Source organism: Suillus bovinus, assembly GCF_016758785.1.
Source record: "Suillus bovinus strain UH-Sbo-P2 chromosome Unknown EDB93scaffold_33, whole genome shotgun sequence".
Lineage (NCBI taxonomy): Eukaryota > Fungi > Basidiomycota > Agaricomycetes > Boletales > Suillaceae > Suillus > Suillus bovinus.
This window is the reverse complement of record NW_024542089.1, coordinates 298,905-323,568: the sequence shown is the minus strand read 5'-3', so window position 1 is coordinate 323,568 and position 24,664 is coordinate 298,905. Positions and strand designations below refer to the sequence as shown.

General features: G+C 47.4%; 12 protein-coding genes across 12 annotated transcripts; 7 read left to right on the top strand and 5 right to left on the bottom strand.

Moving 5' to 3' along the window:
* Positions 1-235: 235 nt before the first annotated feature.
* Positions 236-1,127, bottom strand: EDB93DRAFT_1104552 (uncharacterized protein; the record flags this gene model as incomplete). The annotated part of the gene is made up of 6 exons (XM_041447423.1): positions 236-268; positions 314-376; positions 452-566; positions 592-641; positions 664-738; positions 897-1,127. The coding sequence occupies 6 exons, from the start codon at positions 1,125-1,127 to the stop codon at positions 236-238; spliced, it is 567 nt and encodes a 188-aa protein (XP_041307088.1).
* A 5,528-nt stretch (positions 1,128-6,655) lies between these two features.
* On the bottom strand, positions 6,656-7,513 carry EDB93DRAFT_1104551 (uncharacterized protein; the record flags this gene model as incomplete). The annotated part of the gene is made up of 3 exons (XM_041447422.1): positions 6,656-6,718; positions 6,766-7,423; positions 7,491-7,513. 3 exons carry the CDS (start codon positions 7,511-7,513, stop codon positions 6,656-6,658), a joined length of 744 nt encoding a protein of 247 aa, XP_041307087.1.
* Positions 7,514-8,399: 886 nt separating this feature from the next.
* On the bottom strand, positions 8,400-8,934 carry EDB93DRAFT_1104550 (uncharacterized protein; the record flags this gene model as incomplete). The annotated part of the gene is made up of 2 exons (XM_041447421.1): positions 8,400-8,453; positions 8,521-8,934. The coding sequence occupies 2 exons, from the start codon at positions 8,932-8,934 to the stop codon at positions 8,400-8,402; spliced, it is 468 nt and encodes a 155-aa protein (XP_041307086.1).
* A 783-nt stretch (positions 8,935-9,717) lies between these two features.
* EDB93DRAFT_490611 (acyl-CoA N-acyltransferase) lies at positions 9,718-10,768 on the top strand. Its single transcript, XM_041456541.1, has one exon. It carries the CDS (start codon positions 9,899-9,901, stop codon positions 10,721-10,723), a length of 825 nt encoding a protein of 274 aa, XP_041307085.1. The 5' UTR covers positions 9,718-9,898; the 3' UTR covers positions 10,724-10,768.
* Positions 10,769-11,645, bottom strand: EDB93DRAFT_490597 (uncharacterized protein). Its single transcript, XM_041456540.1, has 3 exons — positions 11,416-11,645; positions 11,282-11,361; positions 10,769-11,232 (listed from the first exon to the last, which is right to left on the bottom strand). The coding sequence occupies exons 1-3, from the start codon at positions 11,587-11,589 to the stop codon at positions 10,815-10,817; spliced, it is 672 nt and encodes a 223-aa protein (XP_041307084.1). The 5' UTR covers positions 11,590-11,645; the 3' UTR covers positions 10,769-10,814.
* A 696-nt stretch (positions 11,646-12,341) lies between these two features.
* On the top strand, positions 12,342-12,943 carry EDB93DRAFT_1150125 (uncharacterized protein). Its single transcript, XM_041449656.1, has 4 exons — positions 12,342-12,461; positions 12,512-12,565; positions 12,623-12,651; positions 12,718-12,943. Exons 1-4 carry the CDS (start codon positions 12,453-12,455, stop codon positions 12,926-12,928), a joined length of 303 nt encoding a protein of 100 aa, XP_041307083.1. The 5' UTR covers positions 12,342-12,452; the 3' UTR covers positions 12,929-12,943.
* A 1,476-nt stretch (positions 12,944-14,419) lies between these two features.
* On the top strand, positions 14,420-14,947 carry EDB93DRAFT_1240996 (uncharacterized protein; the record flags this gene model as incomplete). The annotated part of the gene is made up of 5 exons (XM_041451825.1): positions 14,420-14,464; positions 14,514-14,576; positions 14,631-14,704; positions 14,762-14,847; positions 14,901-14,947. 5 exons carry the CDS (start codon positions 14,420-14,422, stop codon positions 14,945-14,947), a joined length of 315 nt encoding a protein of 104 aa, XP_041307082.1.
* A 1,342-nt stretch (positions 14,948-16,289) lies between these two features.
* On the top strand, positions 16,290-16,960 carry EDB93DRAFT_490568 (uncharacterized protein). The gene is made up of 5 exons (XM_041456539.1): positions 16,290-16,315; positions 16,374-16,498; positions 16,557-16,779; positions 16,836-16,884; positions 16,946-16,960. Coding segments are annotated over exons 2-4 (252 nt in total). The 5' UTR covers positions 16,290-16,315; positions 16,374-16,496; the 3' UTR covers positions 16,863-16,884; positions 16,946-16,960.
* Positions 16,961-18,244: 1,284 nt separating this feature from the next.
* On the top strand, positions 18,245-19,009 carry EDB93DRAFT_1337715 (uncharacterized protein; the record flags this gene model as incomplete). Its single annotated transcript, XM_041455372.1, has 5 exons — positions 18,245-18,289; positions 18,339-18,401; positions 18,453-18,526; positions 18,584-18,669; positions 18,723-19,009. The coding sequence occupies 5 exons, from the start codon at positions 18,245-18,247 to the stop codon at positions 18,767-18,769; spliced, it is 315 nt and encodes a 104-aa protein (XP_041307080.1). The 3' UTR covers positions 18,770-19,009.
* Positions 19,010-19,098: 89 nt separating this feature from the next.
* Positions 19,099-20,495, top strand: EDB93DRAFT_490430 (ribonuclease H-like domain-containing protein). The gene is made up of 6 exons (XM_041456537.1): positions 19,099-19,387; positions 19,441-19,534; positions 19,585-19,705; positions 19,758-20,019; positions 20,072-20,195; positions 20,257-20,495. The coding sequence occupies exons 1-6, from the start codon at positions 19,168-19,170 to the stop codon at positions 20,369-20,371; spliced, it is 936 nt and encodes a 311-aa protein (XP_041307079.1). The 5' UTR covers positions 19,099-19,167; the 3' UTR covers positions 20,372-20,495.
* Positions 20,388-22,096, top strand: EDB93DRAFT_490442 (uncharacterized protein). The gene is made up of 2 exons (XM_041456538.1): positions 20,388-20,525; positions 20,583-22,096. The coding sequence occupies exon 2, from the start codon at positions 20,676-20,678 to the stop codon at positions 21,942-21,944; it is 1,269 nt and encodes a 422-aa protein (XP_041307078.1). The 5' UTR covers positions 20,388-20,525; positions 20,583-20,675; the 3' UTR covers positions 21,945-22,096.
* On the bottom strand, positions 22,049-24,543 carry EDB93DRAFT_490408 (cytochrome P450). The gene is made up of 13 exons (XM_041456536.1): positions 24,160-24,543; positions 23,961-24,096; positions 23,718-23,906; positions 23,514-23,665; positions 23,344-23,459; positions 23,172-23,289; positions 23,098-23,111; positions 22,849-23,038; positions 22,736-22,792; positions 22,666-22,690; positions 22,481-22,608; positions 22,279-22,417; positions 22,049-22,232 (listed from the first exon to the last, which is right to left on the bottom strand). The coding sequence occupies exons 1-13, from the start codon at positions 24,368-24,370 to the stop codon at positions 22,154-22,156; spliced, it is 1,554 nt and encodes a 517-aa protein (XP_041307077.1). The 5' UTR covers positions 24,371-24,543; the 3' UTR covers positions 22,049-22,153.
* Between the last annotated feature and the right edge of the window lie 121 nt (positions 24,544-24,664).

Sequence of the window (24,664 nt, the reverse complement as noted above, 5' to 3'; positions counted from 1 at the left end):
TAACGGGACGGACTAAAGCTAGCGAGATTCTACATGAACAGGACTGGATAGATAACGTTGCCCAGAAGGCCGTTACCATGGATGTCTGAAGGAACTTGGGTCATCCCCTCACAGCTAAGTCGTCACACCAGAAGTCGTCAAAGGATTGGTTTATTAATAGAACTCTGCCAAGATAACGTTCGGCTGGCAGTCACAAGCGTGACTTTGGCTGAACTCCACCATTTCTTCCTGAAGATCAGTCGTTCAATCTCGCAATGAATGGCACATGCTAGAAATATTTAAGTCGTGACGACTTGTATGGGCGACGACTCACTGGGGATAGTATATGCCGTTGTGTAGCTTCGGGAGTAGGATTGACTACGTCAAAGTTCCTCACCTCTCAAATATGGCGCTGGATCAGTTCAAAAAATTACACACAGGAAATTTACTTACACACAGATGCCGAACACACACACAAGCGAAGTTCAAAGCTGGATTTTGAGGCCGATTTGGACGTGGATTTGGATGTGGATTTCGGATGGATTTCGGCTGGCCAAGCGGCAACATTCGGCAAGGTGAGTCGGACTCTGAAACACGCGCAACGTGGCTTACACGCCACTGTCTTGTTTACTGTACGATGCGACTAGATCCTCCTTTGCTGCCTATAGATCAACTAGCACACACCCGTTGTGCCTTCGGTACAGGAAGCAAAAAGAGTGCTTCGTGCTCTTTGTTGGCTTCCTGGCCTTCGGCTTCATCCTACTTTGGGTGTCTTAATAATCATTGCAGGTTTTGAAATAATTTATATTTTATTCACTCAGTTGTGATGAAAATTTCAAAATAAGTTACATACTTTGAGCAGGATTCAAATTGACAAAAGTAAAAGTACAATTGAATATATGTATTTTCTCATCTACTGTTGTATCTGGTGTTCTGTGCCCCTGTCCTCCCGTCCTGTTGTCCTCCTCCCGTCCTGTTGTCCTCCTCCCGTCCTGTTGTCCTCCTTTCCCATTTTCCTGTTCTCCCATTTTTCCCATTCTTCCATTTTCTGTTTCTCCTGTTTTCTTGTTCTCTGTTCTCTTGTTCTCCAATTTTCCTCTTTTTCTCTGTTCTCCCATCTCCCCCATTCTCCTATTCTCATTTCCCATTTCTCAATTTTCTTTTCTTATAGTAGTTGAATTTATTGTGTATATAATTTGAATTTCATAAATAATAAATGTTTTTAAATGTGTGCTGACCTAACGGGCAGCGGACCCTCGAAATCACGTGACAGCCACGCGAGTTTCCAAATCGAGCTTTAAGCGAGGTAAGCGAAAACCACATGGCGTTTAGCGAATCTAAGCGTATCTTAGCGGCCCAAGCGACCCAAGCGAAAACCACGCGAGCGACCTGTTCTCTCCCGCCACCGTTCTCCCTTACTTTATAGACTAGCACACACCCGTTGTGCCTTCGGCACAGGAAGCAAAAAAAGAGCGCTTCGCGCTCTTTTTTGGCTTCCTGGCCTTCGGCTTCATCCTACTTTGGGTGTCTTAAGTCTTGACCTTGAATACTTGCTGTGCCAAAGGCACAGCAAGGCAAAGGAGCGCTTCGCACTCCTTTGCGAGGTGCCTGCGGCACTTTGCCTTACTAATGATCATAGTGCATTTTGAAAACAATTACATTTTTTAGCAGCATTTTGACACAACTAAAACTACATGATACATCACATCCAAGTCGGTTCTCTATATAAAAGTACATCATATGTACATCAATCATCCAACAGGAATCGTAATTCTTCTAAGCACTTCTGTATACACTACATTCATCGTCTTTGAGCCCTCTTCACTCTCAGGAAAGATAGCAAACACTCTATCTGGGTGAGTGCAGCGAGATAATGCAACATAGAGCTGTCCATGGCTGAACACAGGAGTCCGCAAATTAAGCCCAACCCACTTGACACTTTGACCTTGCACCTTGTTGATGGTCATAGCAAATGCGACACGAACGGGGAATTGGCGACACTTGAGAGGAATGGGGTTATCTTAGGATGTGGCATCCAGGGTCATGCGAGGGATTAGGACCGTGTCCCGATCATCTTGGCGAGCTTCATTGACTCCATCTCTAAGAATGCGACACTTGAGGACACGAACGGTCCAAGACAGCAGGATCATGCGAGTTCCATTATAGAGGCCCTCGGAGAGGGTTCAAGTTGCGCAACAGCATCAGGGGAACACCTTTTTTGACCTCCAATTTGTGCAAAGGGAAGCCTGATGGGGTCAGGGTATGAAGGAACTCTGTGGGGATATAATCGTATTCCCTCTCGCTGACCGAGTCTGCGCTGGTGAAGACCGCTTTATCTCCAGGGAATGATTCAAGAATGGTGGTGTTGATCTCATCCACATCGGTGTTCTTTGCGGAGAGGATGGTGTGTTCCAGGAAGAAGGAATCATCCACTGCAGGCTGCCCAGGGAGCAGAACTGGAGAGTATAGGGCATTGATGAGAGACTGGACATCATTGTTGGGGCAGCGCATATGAATAGGGAGGGTCACAGTTCTGTCTTCATTTGTGCCCTCGCCAGCTCCAATCTCAAGGAGCCACCTTGCAAATTCATCAGAGGCGGGGTCTTGACCAAGCCGCATATTTCTCTTGAGGTGGAAGATACGAAGCTTTCGCCAGTGTTGAGATCTGCAAAGGGTAGCGCCCACTATCTGCTCCCTGGATCCATGGGTCACCACCGGCAGGGTCTGTCTAAAGTCTCCGCCGAAGAGCACGGTTATTCCCCCAAAATCAGCCTCTTTGTTTAGAAGATCACACAGCGTGCGGTCAAGGCACTCCAGAATATGACAATGGAGCATCGGAATTTCATCGCAGATGATGAGGGAGGTCTCCTTGAGAAGCTCATGGACGACATCTCCTTTTTTAATGTTGCATGAGCTGTCCTCGTTAATGGGAATGGGGATTTTGAATCGCGAATGAGCTGTACGTCCGCCTGGTAGGAGGAGGGAAGCAATTCCAGAGGAGGCCACACAGAGGACAATCTTTCCTTCAGCACGGAGTTTTGAAGCGATGAGTTTGCAGAGATACGTCTTGCCGCATCCCCCTGCGCTATGGACAAAGTATGCGCATCCGGGTCTTTGCTGATTACGATTCATTGCATCCTCGACCACAGCATTATAGACCACCCTCTGCTCGACATTAAGCAAAGGGACTCCTTCATCCACTATCTGCTGAAGCTCCTGCGGGTCATACTGACACTGCTCAGCAATGAGCTGGTTGCCCTCCATGGCCCCCCATCTTTCTGCCATTCGAGCTACTGGCATTTGAGGAATTGCTTCCAAAGACTTGCCATTTTTGCAGAGCACCCCATCAATGAGATGAAGACCATAGTCATGTACCTGTTCCTCCATGGGGTCAGGCATGTTGAACGGTGCGTGAGTGAGGCGGTGATGCAGATCATCGCAGAGATTTTCCTTGAAGCGGTTCCAAAGATCATCAGGGCTGGTAGGGTTGCAGTGCAGCAGGATGATGGCAAAGAGATTGCGCATGCGATTTCCTGTGTACATATGAGAGGCATCCCGCAAGCACTGGATCCATTTGTAATCGTCATCAAGCAGACCCCTGTGCTGACATGCTTCCTTGAAAGTCTCATAGAGAGTCCCATCATGTGTCCGAAGGTGTTCGAAGGAGGTAGCCCCTTGAGATTATGGTGAGCTTGATTGATAAAAATTGTCTTAGACATCATACCTTTCACTACAGTCAAAAGCAATCTCAGATAGAAGTGCTCTCCGGAGCTGGGCGCAGCAGCGTACATTCTTCCAATCGCCATTCCTCGCTCCCGTATCTTCCATGCACCTTTGCTCCAAACGAATTTTGAGGGGAAATCCTGATAGAGGCTGTCGTGGGCTCCAGCTGCCACCAAGTTCTCATTGGCATTGGCTTTGAACCATCCAGTGAGGCAAGTATCTTTCACTTCTGCACGCTCAAGGACTTCCTCAGCATCATCCTCGGGGTCATAGAACACCATCTGTTCATTTTTGAGATGGACCGGCAAACGGTAGACAGAGGGCCATTCGAGATGCATCGAAAATTTGAAGATGTGCCATGCAGCCTCGGTAGAGCTGATATATCTCGAGTCCAGATATGATTTGACCTCATCCACCGCTCCTCTCATCTCCAACGTAGCGTGGTCGTTTCCCTTATAAATGTATTTGTGGATGTACTTGACAGATTTGATAGAGGCGCAGACCTTGAGATTGATGTGGCAGTTGAATTCCACCAGCAGTTCGGGGGGATGTGGAACAACATCCTTGTTGGTGAAGATGATGTCGTTCTTTTGGATGGTGCGACCATTGTCAGGTCTCGCATACTCGGGATAGCCATCATCCTTCATCAGGGTATGGGGACAGAATGTTTTCGGAAAGTGCTTTTTGCACCGCGAATTCTCTATGCAACACTGCGGACTGCAAGGGCCATGCAGCATGTATTTTTCCACAACCTGATAGAGCTGAGGATGGATGTTCCTGTCAGGAATCTGAGCAGAGATGAAGGAGTCGATTTGCTCAGTGGTACGGATCTTATAATCTGGCTCCAGGAAGATGAGAAGGTGCATGTGAGGCAGGCCCTGCTTTTGATATTCGATGGTGTACACCAATCCAGCAACCTTCCCATAGTAGCCCTTGTGAACCTTCTTCAGCAGCGCTTGCTGCTTCTGGTAGAAAACCCGAGCCACCAAGTCTGGGCGGTCCACAGCGCTCTGACCTATATAAGAAATTGTCAGCACAAAGTCATACACAACGCATCAAATAAGAATCATTACCAGGAAGGAGATTCTCTGTGATTTCAGGCCAACTTCCATTGGCGGTCATCGTCAGGAAGAGATCCGGCTTTTTGCAGGCACGGCAAATGGCTAAAGAATCTTGAAGCAGCTGGTGCATATATCGAGGGCTCCCTGTGTGAGAGGAGGGAAGAATGATGGAGCGACCTGTCTGAGCCAGATCATCTACGCCCTCGTTGCGAACATTATCTGCTAAGCCTTGATAGCAGTCCGCCCTCAGCCGCTCTTGGTTGCTCCTGATCCAGTTCAAATTGCTCTGTTCGATGGAGGCCCAAGCGTCGACGATATACTGCTGGAACAATCTTCCACCGCAAAAGATATTGTTGTGATAGATGGGAACAGGGCGTGGATGAAGTCGATAGGCATAGTACAACAGCTGAGTGACATTCTTTGTGACCGTGCGGGTATTTGGTGGGAGAATCAGAGGTATTCCAAGGTGCCAGCCCTCCTCTCCAGATGGAAAGAGAAGGACATAGTGAAGTGGGGAGTACGCATGGCTGAGCTGACTTATATGCTGGAGTCGACCTCCTTGAAGCCGCAAGACGATGTCCCGTTTTTCAGATACCTGCTCAGATCCATCTCCAGGAATGATCACAGCAATTTCATCGGCAGTGGGAACATTATATCTTCGACCATCTGTGCCTTGCTGGAAGTGAATGCGTGCACGAACATCCGTGTGCTGCTCTTGAGGCTTCTCTCACATGACCTGATAAGCCTGCTTGTAAAGAGCGGCATAGGGATTGATTTGATACAGCATGTCATGGAGTTCCCTGAGAATGCCGCGATCAAGACCTTCATTTCCAGGTCGGGTGGCGCAAATGTTGGTGGCTTCCTCGGGATCATAGATATAAAGTTGCGCATATGAAGGCTGAATACCTTCTGGAGGTATGAGACTACCCATGAGGTGATGCAGAGATCCATGAATATGAAAAGCATTGGGGCCAGAGCCTTGGAGGGCTCTATCCTCGATATCGACACCGACCGACGTGAATGCAAGAGCGCTGTTGTACTGCCGAATCTTGGAGACAAATGTCCTGTCAGTATAAGCGCGCTGCAGTTCTGGCGGCCATGGTGGAAAGGGTGGGAGGACGACTTTACCCTCCAAGCAGCATGTACCGAATTTTGGATTCCGTAGGGACGATTTTGAGAGTCTTTCGGATGCAAAGTGCAATGCTTGGCACTTGGTGCACTCTACATTAAGAGGACCAAGATTGTGGATGTTTATAGGCTCCCTGTATGGTCGAGCTCCATCAGGGATAGGAACAATGTGGTTGATAACTTCTTGAACCTCTGCCTCACGCTCCTCACGCTGTTGAAGCTCTTGAGCTCTTCTTCTTTCTTCATCAGCAGCGTGATTTTCTTGAGAAGCAGGATCATTATATTCATGCAGTGCCTCTTCTAGACGCTCTGCTTGCTCACGAATCCTTCGTTGCCTCTGGTGTTGGATCTCCTCTTCCTCTTGACCTGCTCGCATACAATCCTGAGTTCGTCTATTGTGCTGCTCCTCTTCCTGTCGACCTGCTTGCACACGATCCTGAGCCAGCCTATTCTGCTGCTCCTCTTCCTGCTGCTGCAAATGAGCCTGTCTCTGGATCCTCTCAGCTTCTGCTTGCTGCAAATGAAGATCCTCCTGCTGCTGCAATTGAGCCTGTCTTTGAATCCTCTTGGCTTCTTGCTGCTGCAGGCGGAGAGCCTCTTGATACTGCAATTGAGCCTGTCTTTGAATCCTCTCGGCTTCTTGCTGCTGCAGGCGAAGAGCCTCTTGATGCTGCAATTGAGCCTGTCTTTGGATCCTCTCAGCTTCTTGTTGCTGCAGGTGAAGAGCCTCCTCATGCCGCCATTGAGCCTCTCTATTGATCCTCTCAGCTTCTTGTTGTCGCAATTGTAGCTGAATTTGATGTCGTCGAAATTCCTCCTGTGCTTGCCTTTGAAGCAAGTCATTTCTAATGTGCTCTTGTTCCAATTGTTCTACCTGTAGATGCTGCTGAAATTGAATATTAAACTGATGATAATCAGGTTCAGGCAGTCCATCCAAAGGTGGTGCAGGATTAGGCACAAAGTAATGAAGAGGATTGTCAAAGTTGTGAGGACCAACTGCGCCCTCATAATGAATGGCACCATATACAGGAGGAGCAGGAGCAGGTTGAGCGGGTTCATTATGCACCTGAGGTACCTGCATGGACTGTAACCCAGCTGCCATTAACTCTGCCTGTGCCTGCTCTCTTATCTCCTCTCTGTCCTGTTGCCGACGACGATTCCGTTGACGGCGTCTATCATTATGAGCTGCATTCATCTGCTCATTCAAATGTGCATTATAATCAACAGGAGGGTGCTGATGAGCACGTTGCACATGTGCAATTGCATTCCTTGGCAAGCCAGGATATTGACCAACTGGTAGCAGTTCATATGGAAAGTGAGCAGGAGGCTGCCATGCAAAAGGTCGCGGAACAGGCCCTGCTTGAGGTTCATTAGCTGGCATGAAATTTGGCTGTGGTACATGAGGCGCAGGCCTATCATGAGCAGCATGTCGACGATTGCGCCTGGTAGGGGACGTCATCTGGAGTCGATTGACTCTATCGCATTCACGTTGGGAGTGACGCTCGCGCTCCGGGGTAATATGTTCTTGATTTCTAAATAGCATGTGCAGACATTAGCATCATGCACCTTGCAGGTAGCAATATATAGTCAGCAACTCACGGAATGGGCATATTTCCATCCATGTTTGATATTTAAACGGTTGTTTAGCAAGTGTAAAATTTGAGTAGCCTGAGCCCATCAATAAGTCATTTATATCTTTGTTAACAATAATCAAAACCCACAAAAAGTGTATCACACTTTGTTACACTTGGCTGCGGGGGAGGGCAATTTAATTCGAGAATTCTATACAAAAGCAGCAGCCAATTGTGTAATGATTTGTGTTACCAAATTGTGTAACAAATTGTGTAATGATGTGTGTCACCAAATTATGTAACAAATTGTGTAACCAAAATCTGTTATGCTTTTGCTATTCTCGATGCTCGCTCCCTTATAGTAGGAAAAGTGAGTTGTTTGTCCATATTATGGGCGCGGTGCAGTAGGTGTGCGGAACACTGTCCACTATATCGCGTTTGGCAGCATTTTTGGACACCGTGGAAATTTACCTCTCGAAATTCTGAATTAAGATTTTTTCGTAGTCACCATTAGCAAACTCAAGCGAGAAAACCACGCGAGATTTCCAAAGTAAGGATTAAGCGAGGTAAGCGAACCCACATGGCGTTTAGTGAATCTTAGTGAATCTAAGTGAATCTAAGCGTATCTACGCGGTGCAAGCGGAAACCACGCGAGCGTCCGTCCCTTCCCGTCACTGTTCTCCCTTACTTTATAGACTAGCACACACCCGTTGTGCCTTCGGCACAGGAAGCAAAAAGAGCGCTTCGCGCTCTTTGTTGGCTTCCTGGCCTTCAGCTTCATCCTACTTTGGGTATTTTAATAATTATTTTAGGTCTTGAAATAAATTATATTGTATTCATCAAGTTGAGCATGATATGTTACATTCAGATATATTGAACCCTCCTGTTCTCAGCAGGACATACTGCGCTACAGTGCTACAAAGCACTTTGTAGCAAATTATGTTCCCCTCATAAGTTCTCTGATTTTCCCATTCTCCTGTTTCCCTGTTCTCTGTGCAGATGAGAAAAAGTAAAAGTAAAATTGAATGTGTTGATCCGCATCTCACTTGTCCTCACACCGTCCATGTCATCCTCCCATCCTCCTTGTCGTCCCCCCGTGTGTCCCCTTCCTCCTGTCGTTGTCCTCCTCCCGTCCTGTTGTCCTCCTCCGTCGTTGTCCTCTCCCGTCCTGTCCTCCTCCCGTCCTGTTGTCCTCTCCTCCCTCCCCCGTCCTGTTCCCTCCGTCCTCCTCCTCCCGTCCTGTTGTCCTCCCGTCCCGTTCTCCTGTTGTCCTCCTCCCGTCCTGTTGTCCTCCTCGTCCTCCTCCTTCCTGTTGTCTCCTCCCCTGTTGTCCTCCTCCCCCTGTCTCCTCCCGTCGTTGTCCTCCTCCGTTCTCCTGTTGTCCTCCTCCCGTCTGTTCCTCCCGTCCGTGTCCCTCCATTCTGTCTCTTGTTTCCCTTCTTTCCCTTTATTTCCTGTTCTCCTGTTTCCATTCTTCTATTTTCCCCATTTTTCCTGTTTCTGTTCTCCTATTCTCTATTTCCCTCTGTTCTCCCATTTCCCTCATTCTCCCATTGTCCTTTCCCATTTCTCAATCGTCTTTTCTTAATATGTAGTTGAATTTATTGTGTATTTCAGAATCAATAAATGTTTTTAAATGCTTGCTGCCCTAACGGGCAGCGGACCCTCGAAAGCACGTGACAGCCACGCGAGTTTCCAAATCGAGCTTTAAGCGAGGTAAGCGAAAACCACATGGCATTTAGCGTGTCTAAGCGACCCAAGCGAAAACCACGCGAGCGTCCGTCCCTTCCCGCCACCGTTCTCCCTTACTTTATAGATTTATAGATTACTTTATAGATAGCTTATCCTGAACCATGAAGAAACATAAACGACTGACATCGCAAACACCTGTCAAATCTGTTGATCTGAAATCCCGCAAGAAGAAGGCCATTCTTGTGTTAGCTGCACCTGACTTCAATTCCGCGTCCGTCTTCTCGCTCAAGAAGCACAGTCTCATGCCTGGTCTTACATTCTCATCAGCTGCGAAGAGGGTATATACACCGATTTTGCTTGCTTGCTCTTTAACTGCGTCCATTCTCCTGACTCAAGAAGTGCGGTCTCATACCTGGTCCGAGTCTTGCATTCTTCAATGAACTTATCACCGGTTTGCTTTCAGTTATCGGTAGTGCTCGATTTTCTGCAATACAAGTGAGATATTTGCCAGGGCTGCAGCAGCCCAATGATTCAAGACGCCTTAGTTAGAACAACACGGTCAACTTGAAAATGCGTGTATAGTACTGAATGTTCGACAATACGAGACATGTGTGTGTTTAGCCATCTGTGTGTGTGTTTGGCATCTGTGTGTGAGTGAGTTTGGTGTGTGTATAATTTTTGAAATGATCCAGCGCCATACGTATGACTTGGCTTCTGACCTAGTGCTTGCCCAATCACCTTTACATGGCGTATGTCAATGCCTATCAACCCCCTCCCCCCCCGAAACCTGCTTACGGACTTCATGGTCCCGTCCCCTATGACATCAACGTCGCCTTCCCCCTCGACCTGACTCAGTTTGAGACCCCGCGTGTGAAGTTGACGCCGTTCATTCCATCCGTTCACGCTGCGAAATATCATGCAGCAATCTCAGACCCTGACCACTTCTACCGTTACTATCCCTTTCCCGGCATAGAAGATCCAGAGTCTTATCTGTTGTTCATGGACACCTTCGTGCGCCAGAACCCGTATAGTGTCCTCCTCGCGGTCATCGACAAGACAACCCCAGACCCGGACTATCCGGAATGGGGAGGGAAGATCGCAGGGACAATTGCACTCCTCAATTATTCACCGACGAACCTATCAGTGGAGCTTGGAGTTCTGTGCATCCTGCCCACATTTCAGCGTACACATGTCGCAACGCATGCAGTAGGAACACTCCTCAAGTACTGTTTTACCATGCCCTGTGCATCCCAGTCTGAATCTGGGTTGGGGTTGCGAAGAGTACATTGGTATGCGCATCCGGATAATGAGCCATCCCTTAGACTTGCTGCTCGCATGGGGCTCAAACGTGAAGGAACTTTGAGATGGGCATGGGTATTACCTGTCGGGAAGGCACGTGGGAAGACACCCAGGAAAACCGATCTGCTGGCAGGACCAGGAAGAGACACTGCAATTATGGCTATAACATGGGAAGACTGGGAGGACGGAGCAAGAGAGACTATAAAGACACAAATGGCTCGGATGGATGATACATTGGTAGCCAATTCACACCGTGGAATGCAATTGTAATAGACAAATTCTCCTAATATATATATAGTTGAAACAATGATGATATACAAAGAACTGAATAACATACGCGGGAATCAATGGTCGTGTGCGATTACGGTCCATGCAGTTGAATGAATCCATCATCTGGCATGCCTCTTGCTGACCTTCTCCTCACATCTGGAGACATGCTGGTACCCATGCTGTCTCTCATACCCATCCTCGCAGGAGAAGCCCCATCCGCTCCAGGACCGTAGAAGTGACTGGGTGGAATGCCATTGAATGAGACATTCGAGTAACCCCCAAGATTTGGATGACGTGGATTTATTTGAGACATGCCCGGAGATGCATATGGGTAGGCATGATTTGAAGAGGTCGAGTGATTTCGAGTAATACGAGAAGGATCGTGTGCACGAAAATCGGGAGGCTGCATTGAGGTTCGGGCGGCATTTTCTTCCTCGCGTTGCTGTTTCTGATACTCCAACAGTGGAGACGAGTCGTAGTATAGGTCAGACCCTTGGTCTACATGAAATCTGAACAACTTTCAGTTCCCTTTGAATACGACACGGTTAGACGACGCACTGTTGAGTTCCAACATCCCACTGTGGTCCACGTTGAGCACGGGCTGTAATAAGCAGTGAATTCCACTCGGATGCAGACTCCTAAATAGAACACTTCTAATGTTAAAGTGGTTGTGTAGGTAGTATGGTACTTACGATAGCCTGAGCTATGATATTATTTGAGTCATAGTTAGGCTGGTGAGTGACTACACGAATTTTCTCTTTCCTCGCTAGCATTTCAACGTGTGCAGAAAATTTTGCGCCTATCCTTTGGGCACCATGGCGCGGGACTTTGATTTTGATGGCTTTCGCTGGCTTCCCAGGTGACATGGCGAGACTCTTAGTATGTGCGGCAAGGGATAAGGAACTTCGGGCTATTTTCCGGAAGATGCCGATGATGCTTTCTCCCTTCCACCTTCAATTGCTTCGTGACCTTTGTGCATCATGTAGCATGTGTTGCATGCAGTCTGTATGTAAATTTGTGACTTACTTCCGCGGAATGGTTATTCCGCAGAGGGGCTGCCGATCAGTAAATCGGTGAGTTTTTTCTGATGGATTATGCTGATTGCGGTGCTTTTACATGTTCGCATATTACATTATGACAATACATGACAATATCTTCTTTTCTGATCGCAGGGCGCTTTAAAAAACCACGGCTGCAAGGACAGGAATTCCTGTACTTAAGAATGCGCAGCGTGTCGTTCGCATTGCGATCGTTGCCTTAATCAATGGTACGCGGCTTGTACAGAATTTTAAGTCCATCCGTCCTACAGTTGACGTTGGGTATGTGACATATTTTGGTAACTAGATATACTAAAATATGGTGGCATACCTTGGGATATCGTACGCTGAGCCTCCTATATAGGCAATCTGCACTTCCGTGCAATTGTCCCTCTGAACACGACATGTGTGAGTGATGAGGCCAACTTGAACGGGGATGCAGTGATCAGCTACTCTGATTTTTGTATTCAAGGAACAACAGGTGGTATGTGTGATTGTCTTCCTGAATATTTTATCTGTCGCCTAGCTGGGGATGCAGGAGGAGTAGGATAGGAGGACTGCTTAAACGTCAATGTCTGCGAGTTCTACTCGCCCTACGACAGCCGTAAGTTTTACTACAGACGTCTGTCATACGTGTCGATATTTCTCACCACTCCAATGGATCTACGTAGTGCCTGTACTGCTCTATATTCATGGCGGAGGTAAATTTTCAGGGACTACCGGACTTATTTGCTCAATCTCATTGCGACAGGTCATATCTTTCGAAATCCACGTAGCTGGTCATTTGATAGCTGGATCAATGAAAGTCCGAATGTCATCATCATCTCTGTTTATTACCGTCTTGATACTTTCGGCTTCCTAGGCACTCCCTAATTCGCCAACATTACATAGGTACGAGTTTAACGCGGGGTTCAGGGACCAGATCCAGGCACTAAAATTGGTTAAATCATACATCAGCAAATTCGGTGGTGACTCAACCAAAGCGACTATCAATGATCAGAGCGCCGGTGGTAGCTCTGTGGAGCTAAACATGATTGCCAACGAAGGTGAACAGCCCTTCTTCCGATTCTACGCATCGTATGCAGGATGCGGAACGGGCTCTGTGGCAGAGAAAATGACATGCCTTCGTGGTGCAAGCGTTAGTGCGCTTGTCCAACACAATGTTTGATGGCACTAACACCGTGTGAGCATCCGACACTCAGTCCATCTAACTACTTGAAGAACAGACTCATAGACATGACGTTCTAGCTAGGCTTAAATGGCTCTACAGCATTTACACCACAGAGGCCCGCCGAACTCGCGTTCGCTTCCGAACCCTGAAACATTGCTTATCGGTTTTCCTTCGTGCGCGCTGGCAACCCGAATGCTTACAGGTTGGACAAGTATCCGGTGTGGGAGCAGTACACTGAGTCCAACCCAATGCGGATGATTCTGATGAAGGACCAACTGTGGGTGGTAGCTATATGGAGAGACAGCCTGTTGGCAGTTGCGGAGGCTACCAGGTGTGCATTTGCAATTAGCTAAAGGCACAAGCTTGTGAAAATGCGGCAGGATCATCATAGTAACTTGTCCAACTCATTTCAACATTGTACTTAACGAAATGCAAATCAGAGTGTGGTGGATCTACGTACGCGGGAGTCGATAAGGTAGCGTCTTACAATGTTTTCGACCCGTACGTAGCGTCACTGACGTACGTCAATGACGCATTGCATGGACTCCACTGGGGATACCCGCAGTTTTTCTTGCCAAAAATAGCTTGGAAATAACTTTCCGTTTTTCTCGCAAATATTCACCATAGGCTGTCCTATGAAATAGTATCCACTCCACTGTCGAATCTATAATAAGAGTACTCTTGTCGATGGAATATACTAGTATTGTAGTTGAATCCAGGCACTCGTTGATCGAGAGCAGTCTCAGCTGCAGATATGTGGAGGAGTTGTACACCATACACACGATATTTACTAGCCGAGCGAAACCTTTTGATAAACAGGTAACTCGGATACGTCGCCAGGAGAGGCCGACTCTTCAGTGTACGTGGGAGGTCGGAATGACGGCAGAGTCGATAACCAATGACGAGAGAAACAGATCAAACAGGTGTCTGCAAGACGAGAAAACTACTCAGGCTGTTACGCATCCTTGGCTGAGCCGAAAGAAAGGACACATCTTACCCTATGTAGAACCTGAGGCGTGTTGTTGCACAACGCCCACAGGGCTCGCAATACTATGTCCCTGGAGAAAAAGAAACAAATTATTTGAAGTTGACGGTAGAGATGAAGAAAAGTGCTCCAAAGACAGCAAGACTGGATAGCCAGGAGGGGGTGGGTGCGGTGGATTGCCGTAAGCGTGTTGGAGCACTGGGAGCATTGCATTGGAGACTGGATAGGTGCAAGTGGTGTACTTGGTGCCAGAGCGTTTCATTGTGAGGTGCGGACCCGAGGTACAGTGGTCGATTAGCAGTAGCCGTGGGAAATAATAACTGATCCCTCCGGGAAAGCAACCTTTACATCGCTCTGGGACACAGCACCCAAGTTTTGCCGGGGGACGTGCTATGACGAGTACCGTGTGCACCCCACACTGACATCATTGCACCGTTCCCTGCATATAAAAGACGTCAGCTTCGTATTTCATTGTATTCAGTTTTGCTCATTACACAAACACTATGTGGTTCACGCACGATTCTGAAGAGTCTCAAGCACACTCGCAGGTAAGCTGAGTGATGTGACACGTTGACCGGTCATCTCAATAATCTGTAGGCGACTGGCGGACACAGTGCCAAGCTGAGCCACGAGCTCCTTGCCGCTGCCGCGTCCTACGAGGTTCGTCTTCCATGCTTGTCGAATATGATGTCTGTCCTGATCACAACTTACTAGGCTGCCAAAGCGTACGAGAAACACGTTCAGAAGAACGGAAAACCCGCAAACCATGCGAAGGCCGTGGAGCTGCTGTGAGTATCATCATGCAAAATAGTCTCGAAATTATTTGACAAAAACTCTCTTCGTAGTGCGGCACTGACGGGTGGCTTTGTTGACCGCATTGCAGAGACCAAGGGAATGGACGCACTTGATAAGGAAAAAGCCAAGCATGCAGGTGCGATCTTCAACCTTTGAAACATATAGCGCCCCGAATCATTATTTCTGTAGCACATGAACGCGCTAAAGGGGCACTCGAGAAACAAGGAGAATTTTGAATGTGCCTGAGTGCTAGTAGTTTGGACGTGCACACTGCACGACGGACTTTGAGTACCACGATGTACAATATAGGCTATCTATCATAGCGGATCAAATTCCAGAAGGGTCATCAGTAAACTGGTGAGACTTAGATATTCCCAACCGGAGTGGTTCTTTCCTAGATATGACGTTATAAAACAACTAGTTTCATATATTCATCGACGCCTTGTCCAATAAAAAGTCAAGGGTCTAGCCTATGTGACCTTCAAGCAGCTGAGGTCCGCCCTCTCAGCATATGAGGTGCTGAACAAGACTTCTTTCTAAGGACGTCTTCTCCGTATCATTTCATACTGGCAGGTTCGAACTAGAAGAGGGCGAGGTCAAAAACAAAACGTTCAAAGAGGAGTCCGAGTCCTTAGCGTAGCTGCAGCTGGATGGGAGTTCATTGGAGTATATCGTACATGAATATTCGTCAGGCCTTTGTTGTTATGCACTATGTGTTTAGAGACTCTGCATGTGCATAGCAATGCAGTGGCATTTTCTATTATATTATCTTGCCAGTCTCATGTAAAATGTGAAATCCCAGTCAGATAATGCACGAGTCAAGCTCGCACCTGTAGAGACACGTTATCAAGGAGACGAAGTCGTACCTCAAATTACAATGGGTCGTCCTATCGTCATTTTCTTCCCGAGCACGGTCTCATAATGCAATACTCGTGAATAATATACCCTACGGCCAACGCAGAACAGATATGCGGGATGTTCATGCCACTGGCATGTACCATGGCAGAAGTAGAATTCGATCAGGCAGATGAAATAGCCAAATGAGAGTCCTAGGCCAGTATGGACACATAAACTTCTACAATCCCTGGGTTTGTATCACACTATGGCCCCTCGTAAGATCATATAGATGTTCGTATCGGCCAAGCGGAGATACATGGAAACCCGCTGTCCGCACGGCGAGCCGCGAAAAACACTAAACAAATCAGGCGAAGAATGACAAGACAAAACCGTGGATTTTTATAGCGTGATATGAACAGGCAGATGGTGGTAAGTAGGTGATTCGAGTCTGCCGAGGCTCAAAGCGATCATATTAGCGATCCGAACAAGCACGTGATTGGTGTGATAATTTGAAGCAGTACGGAGGTTTAACTTAATTGATATCGGCGCTGACTTGTTTGACACGTCGGACAGCTTCAAAGTTCAACGTTCAACTTTCATACCCACTATGACATTTTTCACCGTGATCCTCTGTAATTTGACTCTGCCATCTGCTGGGAAAAACCAGTTTGGTAGAACCGGCTGGCAGAATGGCGGACTTCTCCCCACAACACTAGCGGCATCTCATATGATTTGATTCCTATCGATCAAAGGCGACTCTCTAGAATGTAAGTAAAAAATGTTTTTCCTATTAAATTGAAGACTCTGGAGTCATCATCCCTGTAGATATGATCTAGACGATGCCGCTGGCAAAATTGTACAACCTTGTGTGATCCAAGTTTCCGAGATTATACGAAGGCTTTGGCGACAGCCTGTGTGAGAGCAGGCCAAATTTGAGCTCTGTTGGCAATGCAGTGAGAATCTATCGGAAAGTGGATCCTGGATTGCTATGAAGTTTTGCCGGAACAGGTTTCAGCACATAAAAGCAAGCCGTATTTCCACTCTCCCCTTCATTGATTTGATCCCATATCACGCCCTCACACAAAAAATGCATTTCTTCTTCGTTCTCGCCGTTGTCACTGCTCTGACTGCAACAGTATCTGCCAATGATGCTGACTGTCACAGTCATTGCGACGATTCACACCCGTGCTGTCCTAGTCAGAACTGCTTCACGCAATATGACACAAAGCACGTGAGTATCAGCGATTTACATCTTAAATTTATCCACATAACTCACTGACGCGGTAGTTAACAGTGACCCGAGTTTGTATGTAATATGTCGCGACAGTGGATTACAGTGAGTCGTGTTTTTGTATTCGCATCGGTGTAGTATTATTGATGCCACGATGCGTGAGTAGTTCGTTGAGGAATAGATCATAATACTTACTTTTGAATACCGTTGCTCGGGCGGTGGAGGTCTTGAAACAGAAGGACAGTTGAATACATGTCACTGAAGTACTTGTGACCCAATTTTGTAGTCTTATCTCGTATAAACACCCTTATGAGAGAAGCGGCGAAAATAAGTCAGTATTGAGATGTCCATAATCAAAAATCAGTCCATTAGTTAGTGCGGGATTCGAGAAATACAATGAGCGCGCAGAGAGCCGTGGTGCGGCACGTAGTAAGCATGTACAAATCAAACAAAAGTGGAGCGCGCACATGGCGTCGACACCATTAATATTGGAAATCGATTCGCTCCGTATGTAGACATAAAGTAATGTAAAACATTGCAAAAATCTGAGTTGTGGAGTCCGGGAACTCAAGTTCGCTGGATAGTTTTGGGATCACATATGTACTGGTTGGCCATGCCTCAGCTTACCGCGACGAGAGCCCAACAAAAACGTGGTCCGGTGTGCCAAATGGCTTATTGATCGTCATCTAGCGTATGCCCCGTGATTAATGAAAGAAGTTTTTCACTACACACAATACTGACTAGCTGAGTGAAAACTTTTGATAAACAGGTAACTCGGATACGCCGCGGGGAGAGGCCGAATCTTGAGCAAGCGAGGGCATCAGTGATGCTCTGATGGCGGCCTAGTTCAATTGGCGTGGAAGGTCTGAATGACGGCAGAGTCGATGACCAATGGCGAGAGAAACGGATCAAACAGGTGGTAAAATGTGTCTGCAAAATGAGGGAACTACTGTTGCGCACCTTTAGCTGGGCCGAAAGAATGGACATATCTTACCCTATGTAGAACCTGGAGCCGTATTATTGTACACTGCCCACAAGGCTCGCAACACCATGTCCCTGGATAAAAAGAAACGAATTATTTGAAGTTGACGGTAGAGATGAAGAAAAATGCTCCAGACAGCGAGACTGGATAGCCAGGAGGGGGTGGGTGCGGTGGATTGCCGTAAGCGTGTTGGAGCACTGGGAGAACATTGAAGACTGGATAGGTGCAAGTGGTGTACTTGGTGCTAGAGCGTGTCATTATGAGGCGCGGACCTGATCGAGGTACAGTGGTCAATTAGCAGTAGCCGTGGGAAATAATAACTGATTCCCCCGGCAAAGTTGACCCCTTAAAGTTTTGCCGGGAGACATGCCATGACGAGTACTGTGTGCACCCCACACTGACATCATTGCACCGCTCCTTGTATATAAAAGACGTCAGCTTCGTATTTCATTGTATTCAGTTTTTCCTCATTACACAAACACCATGTGGTTCACGCACGATTCTGAAGAGTCTCAAGCACACTCGCAGGTAAGCTGAGTGATGTGACACGTTGACAGGTCATCTCAACAATCTGTAGGTGACTGGTGGGCACAGCGCTAAACTGACCCATGAGCTCCTTGCCGCTGCCGCGTCCTACGAGGTTTGTCTTTCATGCCTGTCGAACACGATGTCGTTACCGATCACATCTTAGGCGGCCCAAGCATACGAGAAGCACGTCCAGAAGAATGGAAAACCCGCAAACCATGCAAAAGCCGTAGAGCTGCTGTGAGCACTACCACGCAAAATGGTCTCGAAATTATTTGACAAAAACTTTCTTCGTAGTGCGGCACTGACGGGTGGCTTTGTTGACCGCATTGCAGAGACCAAGGGAATGGACGCACTTGATAAGGAAAAAGCCAAGCATGCAGGTGCGATCTTCAACTTTCGAAACATATAGCGCACCGAATGATTATTTTTGCAGCACATGAACGCGCCAAAGCCGCACTCGAGAAACAAGGAGAATTTTGAATGTGCTTTAGTACTGGTAGTTTGAACATGCGCATTGCACGATGGACTTTGAGCATCACGATGTATAATATAGGCTATCTATTATAGCGGATCGAATTCCAGAATGTGAAGTCTAGCTTGCAGAAGAAAACACTTCAGTCAGATAAAAACACGTTGCAATTCATCGCACCCATCAATTTAGCACGGCCGAAATCGAAGACATCATCGATCCACTTGATATAACTAGAAGAGGACTTTAAGTTTGAAGGTTGAAACGCTGAGCGCCTGAAGGCCTGAAGCGGTGTCGTCCATTCCTAAACAAGGATCAATAGGTACAAAGAACGCGTAAACACAGTCTTCCTCCATTGGCCTTGGACTTAGCAGCCTAGATACGTTCAAATCGAGACCTCGTGGAAATTATGTCCCCAACTTCTGCTTCGCTTATTCCCTCAGCACCTGGACCGTCAAGCCCACTCACAAACTCGTATACGTATCATTCTTCAACGCCTACAGCACCAGGGCCATATATCCTCGGTGTTGATGAGGCTGGCCGTGGCCCTGTACTTGGGCCGCTTGTTTACGGTGTTGCATACTGCCCTGTACATTGGAAGACCGACTTAGAGCAGCTGGGCTTTGCTGGTAAACATATCTCAAGCGCTCAAGTACATTGTGACACAAGCCATATCTTCTAGACTCCAAAACACTCACTCCAGAAAAGCGAGCCAGATTATTAGACGTGCTTAACTCTGATCCTCAGAATCTCGGATGGTCTGTTCGAGTCGTCAGGTACATACATCCGAACTTCTATCTTTTGTGAGACTTCTAATGATGACCAGCCCACAAGCTATATCAGCTGGGATGCTAAGAATTCCGCCAACAAATCTTAACAAGCAATCACAGGATGCAACCGTATCGCTCATACGCGACGCTCTTCAGCGTGGGCTCCAGTTGTCTGAGGTTAACATGCACCCTGCGTTTTCGAATGAATACTAAACTATCCTTTGGTTAGGTATATGTGGATGCACTGGGAAACACAACCACTTATGAAGCGTATCTTTCTTCACAATTCCCGGGCATCAGTTTCACAGTGACAACGAAAGCAGACTCAAAATTCAAGATTGTGGGAGCAGCCAGCGTGGCGGCAAAGGTGACCAGGGATGCATGTGTGGATGGTTGGACCTTCGAAGAACTAATTGAAGAAGATGACAATGCAGCTGGGAATGCTCGAAATGAAAACTGGAACAGAGAATTTGGGAGTGGCTATCCATCGGGTTTGTTACCAACTCGCAGGAAATTCTGCGTCCTTGCTTAACAAAATTACAGATCCAAAGACTCAAATTTGGGTAAAGAACTCACTCGACCCCACTTTTGGTTTCCCATCCATAGTCCGGTTTTCATGGACGACCGTCAAAGTCATACTGGAGAAATCTGCTCACTCTGTAAAATGGTAATGATATTTTTCTTTCACTGGTCAATACTCAACTTCACCTATCCCTTTAAAATTACAGGATTGACGAGGGACAAGAGTCATTAATGAAGGCATTCGAGGGCGGGAAGGGGAGGGAAAAGGACCGGTGCATCGTTACCAAGGACCTTGGAATTCAGAGTATTGGAACGCTATAAAGGCACTCTGTACAGCATGACACATTATTGCACCCCTTCCTTCCAACCTCCTACAGCCAGTTCTGTAGTTTTTCGGACGACAATGACTGATTTGGTCTCGCCAACCTCACCTGTTTACAAAATGGGGAGGCTGACAATTCCACGAATAATTCAGGTAAGGATAAAGCTATATGTCAGCCGCTATGCTGCAGCAGTACTTATATGCCAGCAGCGGTAAGCACTGCTCTTATACCCTTTGCAACCCGACCGCCAAGTCGTTCGCGAACAAGTCCGCCACTGTCCTTACTCGTCAGTACCCGTGAAAATGGTTGCCATTCTCCACAACTTTGTCCTCTTTCTTCACAAATCCTTGTCATTCATTACAGGACTGTTCCGCTTGTTCTTCCGTCTCGTTACTGGTAGAAGGCGAGCAACTCAGAGGTCCGATACACCTGGAACTGAGGGCCAGAGCTTCTTCACTATCGTTCAATTTGCTTCATCTCAGAACCAGAAAGGGTTGAAGCCTTTCGTGCTGCCAAAGAATGTCATCTTGCGGAAGCTTGAGGATGCCAGGTGTAGGACTACCCAAGGCCAAGAGATGGTATCGACGACGAATCCCAGTGACCCGGAGCTTGGTCATTGTAATGTCGTCAATCTTCGGGGATCTTCACAACCATCTCATCCCCTGTTCGATCGCCCAGAATTACCTATGCCGTCGTTTTCTCCTCCCTCATCCTATGCATTCTTGAAGCGTCGTTCCGATGAATATGTGTTCCGCAGTTCTTGGCCACCTGTCTTGGGCACGCAGCTTCAACCCGGCAAGAACTCGTTTCCCGGTGATGCAGACCTATCAACGTCCCTGTCATCTGCTTCTCTCAAAGTATGGACCAGTTCTCCTCAAGGCAAACAATTGTGCTCGCCTACTCGTCCGAACTGCTCCTATTCGCCGAGTGCAGGAGAGAATCGGTTCGCTTCTCCATTTGGCGACAGAGGCAGCACATACTTTGCTCCATATTTCAAGGGTATCCCTTCTGTCGCATCTGCGTCGGATCTACTCGACTTCTCGGTCTATGCTAGCTCCTCGCGTGCCAACGTGGATCACTCCTTCGTCATCGATGCTTCCGGTGACACCCAGCCATGGAAGAAACCGAGGTTCAAGAGCTCTACTGTGATCTATGACCCCTTCATTCGAGAGGTGTTCACGCTGCGTCCTAGCTACGGTACACGTACTCCGGGAAGTGGCGGACGCAACTTCCGGAAACTCATTTCGTCCACACCCCCTTCGTCGTCGATCTCATCTGTTTCTGACTGGTCGCCGTCCGGTCTCTTTACGAGTGTGGGTGAACGAACATCTTCCTCTCCTTGCACGATGCACACAAGATCGCTCTCGGCTCTGTGTACGTCCAGTCCTTGTAACCTGCCTGATACTGCCAGTGAAAATGGCGGGAATTACCCTGGCTCCGATCCATGTGTCTCTGTCCGGGATGTAGGATTCCCTGCGAAGAGCCTCGTTCCAGATACTGTGTCTTGCCCTGACATACCTTGTTCTATCGTTCGTGCCATTGCCGGTGAGGGTGAAGTTGTCGTTTCTTAATACTGTATAGTCGTAGCGGATTGCGGGTCTGCATGATCATTTCCCAGACGTATCAAGAGTAGCTATATAACATGAGCGGATGCTCGTGAGGACATTTCGAGTGGACATCAGATATCGTTAGCATAAAAACATTGAGAATAGGAGAGCTAGTATACAATAAGCTTACAACCCCAGAGCCAGCTTTGACCAGATATGGAAATGACTGAACCTTAGAACATTTGAGCAAGCTTTTCCGTGTCGAATCCTTTGTGTCGGGGCACGAGGAGACAAGGGAAGGGCAATGGATAGCTGAGGAGGTATTAGAATGAGAGATGCACACAATAAAAAATCTTACGAAGTTATGCCTGCAGTAAACTTCGGATTTACATCAATGTCGTTGCCTTGCTCGTCTTTGCATTTCTTGATATCAAAGATAGCGAGGATCGAAACCATCGCAGACCAGATGGATGCATCCGCGATATATCGTCCAACGCCTTTATGATGTCACGATCAGAATAATCATTGGCACAAGGAGGCAAGAGCTCAGCGAGACTCACAAATTCTGCGACCAGCACCAAAGGCAAAGTTTACGGTGTCATCGTTCAGCTCGCCATCGGCGCCAAAGAAGCGTTCGGGTCTAAATTCTTCTGGGTTGGGATACTTGGCTTCGTTGTGGGTGATCGCCCTTTGATGATGATCAGCGGGAGAAACATTACGAGTCAGTTGATTGGCAAGTGCTCACCATGTGTTCGTTATAATCGTAGCCCCTGATACGTCAGTCAACAAGCTACGAGTTATCAAACATGTCACACCTTGCGGAATGAAGTATCCGTTATAGACGTCATCATTCGTGGCGGCATGGGGGATGCCTGTGTCATTCACATTCAGTCCGCTATTCACAGCATATAGTTCGTATGATACAAACTTAATGGTACAGCGGGGTGCCACCGAAGAACTTCGCGAAGAACAGCTTCGACATATGGCAGTGATGCTCTGTCCTCGAAATTTGGCAGCCTGACCGAACCGACTACAGAGTCGATTTCGGCCTGTGCGCGGGCTTGTACTTCCAGATTTTGCAGCATCGTCAAGATGAAAGTAAACATAGTCGATGAGGTCTGAGAAAAAAATTGTTAGCAATATTTTCGTATGCGCGGACAGTCGCGATATGGCTCACTGTCTCCGAAGCAGCTAAGAGGGAAACAATGATGTAAGGGATCAACTTGAAAACATACGATCGCATCAACATACCTGCGAAGGCAGTCACGGCGCTCTCTTTTATTGCCTTGACATACGTCTCAGACGCATTTTGATCTTCGGCTTTTCTCAGAGAGTCGGCGACCATGGACGAGGATGCCGAGCCTGACGCCTAGTTCACCTCGGATGAGATGAATGACTGGTGGTAAGAGATGTTGGAACCCACCATATTCTTTTGAACGTACTGAAACGGCGCCTCAATCATGTCCTGGGCATACTTCACGGATAAGACAGCTGTCCGCTTGAATGAAGCTCCAGGGAACCAGGATGGAATGTGCTGCACTGTATGCACGTAAGACATCAAGTAGCCACAAGAGTACTAGTAAGGAAGCTCACAAAATGGGAATGCGCCAAGGACAGCGGCAACCTCAGGTTTGATAGAAGACACCGCTAAGTTGACAGCTCTCTCAACGACAGAAATGATGGGGTCATCTCTTAAGTCAGGTTCGTAACCGTAAACGACAGACATAATAATAGAGACTGAGTGCCTGATCTGCAAAATCAGCATCAGAATAATACACACTGTATTAGTGCTCCTACGTCTGCAAATGCGCCCTCCAGTTAACTGGGTCTTCGAGCAAGTTGTTCAACAAATCCCGCGCCTTGCGAAGCTGCATTGTTTGATATGTCAAAGCTGCTTCTGGACGAAATGCTTGATGAAACAATCGTCGGTGGAGCCTCCAACGATCATTATATTTGATCATGACAGAATTAAATGACCAGCCAACACTGCCGTGATTCGGTAAATCGGACAATTGCATAAAAGGTTTAAATTGGACGTACAAATCATTCGTCAGGCACAGAATACCAGGTCTGTCGGAGTAGTTGTTGGAGCGCCTCTCCAATAGGTCCTTCGCAACTTTCTCAGAGTTAATCAAAACGATTTCCTGGTTAAGCAGACGAGAGTACACCAATTCGCCTTGGAATAAATCGCGAGATTAGTAGTTTCATGTATACTGTTGGACAACGTCCAATGTCTTACCGTACATAGCACCCCAGTGCGTGTATGTGACCCATGGTTCATCAATCTTGAGACCAAGCACGTTACCCACTACTGGGAGCGGCTTGGGACCTGGAGGAAGGGGAAGACCTGCTGGATTTTTCTTCTTATGCGACCACCAGCTGACTAGGCCATATGCTACCGCAGACACGGCAGCAAGAGCTGGAATACGATAGTCCATTGGTGCAGACATGAAGATGGCGACTTGAAAAAAAGGTAAGGGTCAGAGAAAGAAGAAAAGGAACTCGCGCTCCATATATGCGCCTTGGTAGCCCGGCTAAGTAGTAGAAGATGAGTGTGTTTGATGCTATTTCAAATTAATATTGCCTCGAGGCCTTTGACATACGAGATCATCCTAGATTCAGTGGGCGAACCACAAAATAACTGAAATTAGGTAACACGCAAACAGTACCGGCTGCTAAATTCGGAAGCGCGCGTGATATCTCCTTATGAATACTAACGAGTGTCCATTTATGTAAGGACCAAA

Excerpts from the sequence above, each read along its gene's own strand:
- EDB93DRAFT_490611 (XM_041456541.1), top strand. The coding sequence starts at position 9,899 with ATGGCGTATGTCAATGCCTATCAACCCCCTCCCCCCCCGAAACCTGCT.
- EDB93DRAFT_490597 (XM_041456540.1), bottom strand. The coding sequence starts at position 11,589 with ATGTCACCTGGGAAGCCAGCGAAAGCCATCAAAATCAAAGTCCCGCGC. Across the intron at positions 11,362-11,415 it reads ATATCATAGCTCAGGCTATC|GAGTCTGCATCCGAGTGGAA; the intron begins GTAAGTACCATA and ends TGTTCTATTTAG. Across the intron at positions 11,233-11,281 it reads TGGGATGTTGGAACTCAACA|ATTTCATGTAGACCAAGGGT; the intron begins GTGCGTCGTCTA and ends AAAGTTGTTCAG.
- EDB93DRAFT_1150125 (XM_041449656.1), top strand. Across the intron at positions 12,566-12,622 it reads TGATAGCTGGATCAATGAAA|GCACTCCCTAATTCGCCAAC; the intron begins GTCCGAATGTCA and ends TCGGCTTCCTAG. Across the intron at positions 12,652-12,717 it reads AATTCGCCAACATTACATAG|CAAATTCGGTGGTGACTCAA; the intron begins GTACGAGTTTAA and ends ATCATACATCAG.
- EDB93DRAFT_490568 (XM_041456539.1), top strand. Across the intron at positions 16,780-16,835 it reads CGCAATATGACACAAAGCAC|TTAACAGTGACCCGAGTTTG; the intron begins GTGAGTATCAGC and ends CTGACGCGGTAG.
- EDB93DRAFT_490430 (XM_041456537.1), top strand. The coding sequence starts at position 19,168 with ATGTCCCCAACTTCTGCTTCGCTTATTCCCTCAGCACCTGGACCGTCA. Across the intron at positions 19,535-19,584 it reads TGGTCTGTTCGAGTCGTCAG|CCCACAAGCTATATCAGCTG; the intron begins GTACATACATCC and ends AATGATGACCAG. Across the intron at positions 20,196-20,256 it reads TCTGCTCACTCTGTAAAATG|GATTGACGAGGGACAAGAGT; the intron begins GTAATGATATTT and ends TTAAAATTACAG.
- EDB93DRAFT_490442 (XM_041456538.1), top strand. The coding sequence starts at position 20,676 with ATGGTTGCCATTCTCCACAACTTTGTCCTCTTTCTTCACAAATCCTTG.
- EDB93DRAFT_490408 (XM_041456536.1), bottom strand. The coding sequence starts at position 24,370 with ATGTCTGCACCAATGGACTATCGTATTCCAGCTCTTGCTGCCGTGTCT. Across the intron at positions 23,290-23,343 it reads AGTACGTTCAAAAGAATATG|GCGTCAGGCTCGGCATCCTC; the intron begins GTGGGTTCCAAC and ends GAGGTGAACTAG. Across the intron at positions 22,691-22,735 it reads CGGATACTTCATTCCGCAAG|GGGCTACGATTATAACGAAC; the intron begins GTGTGACATGTT and ends CTGACGTATCAG.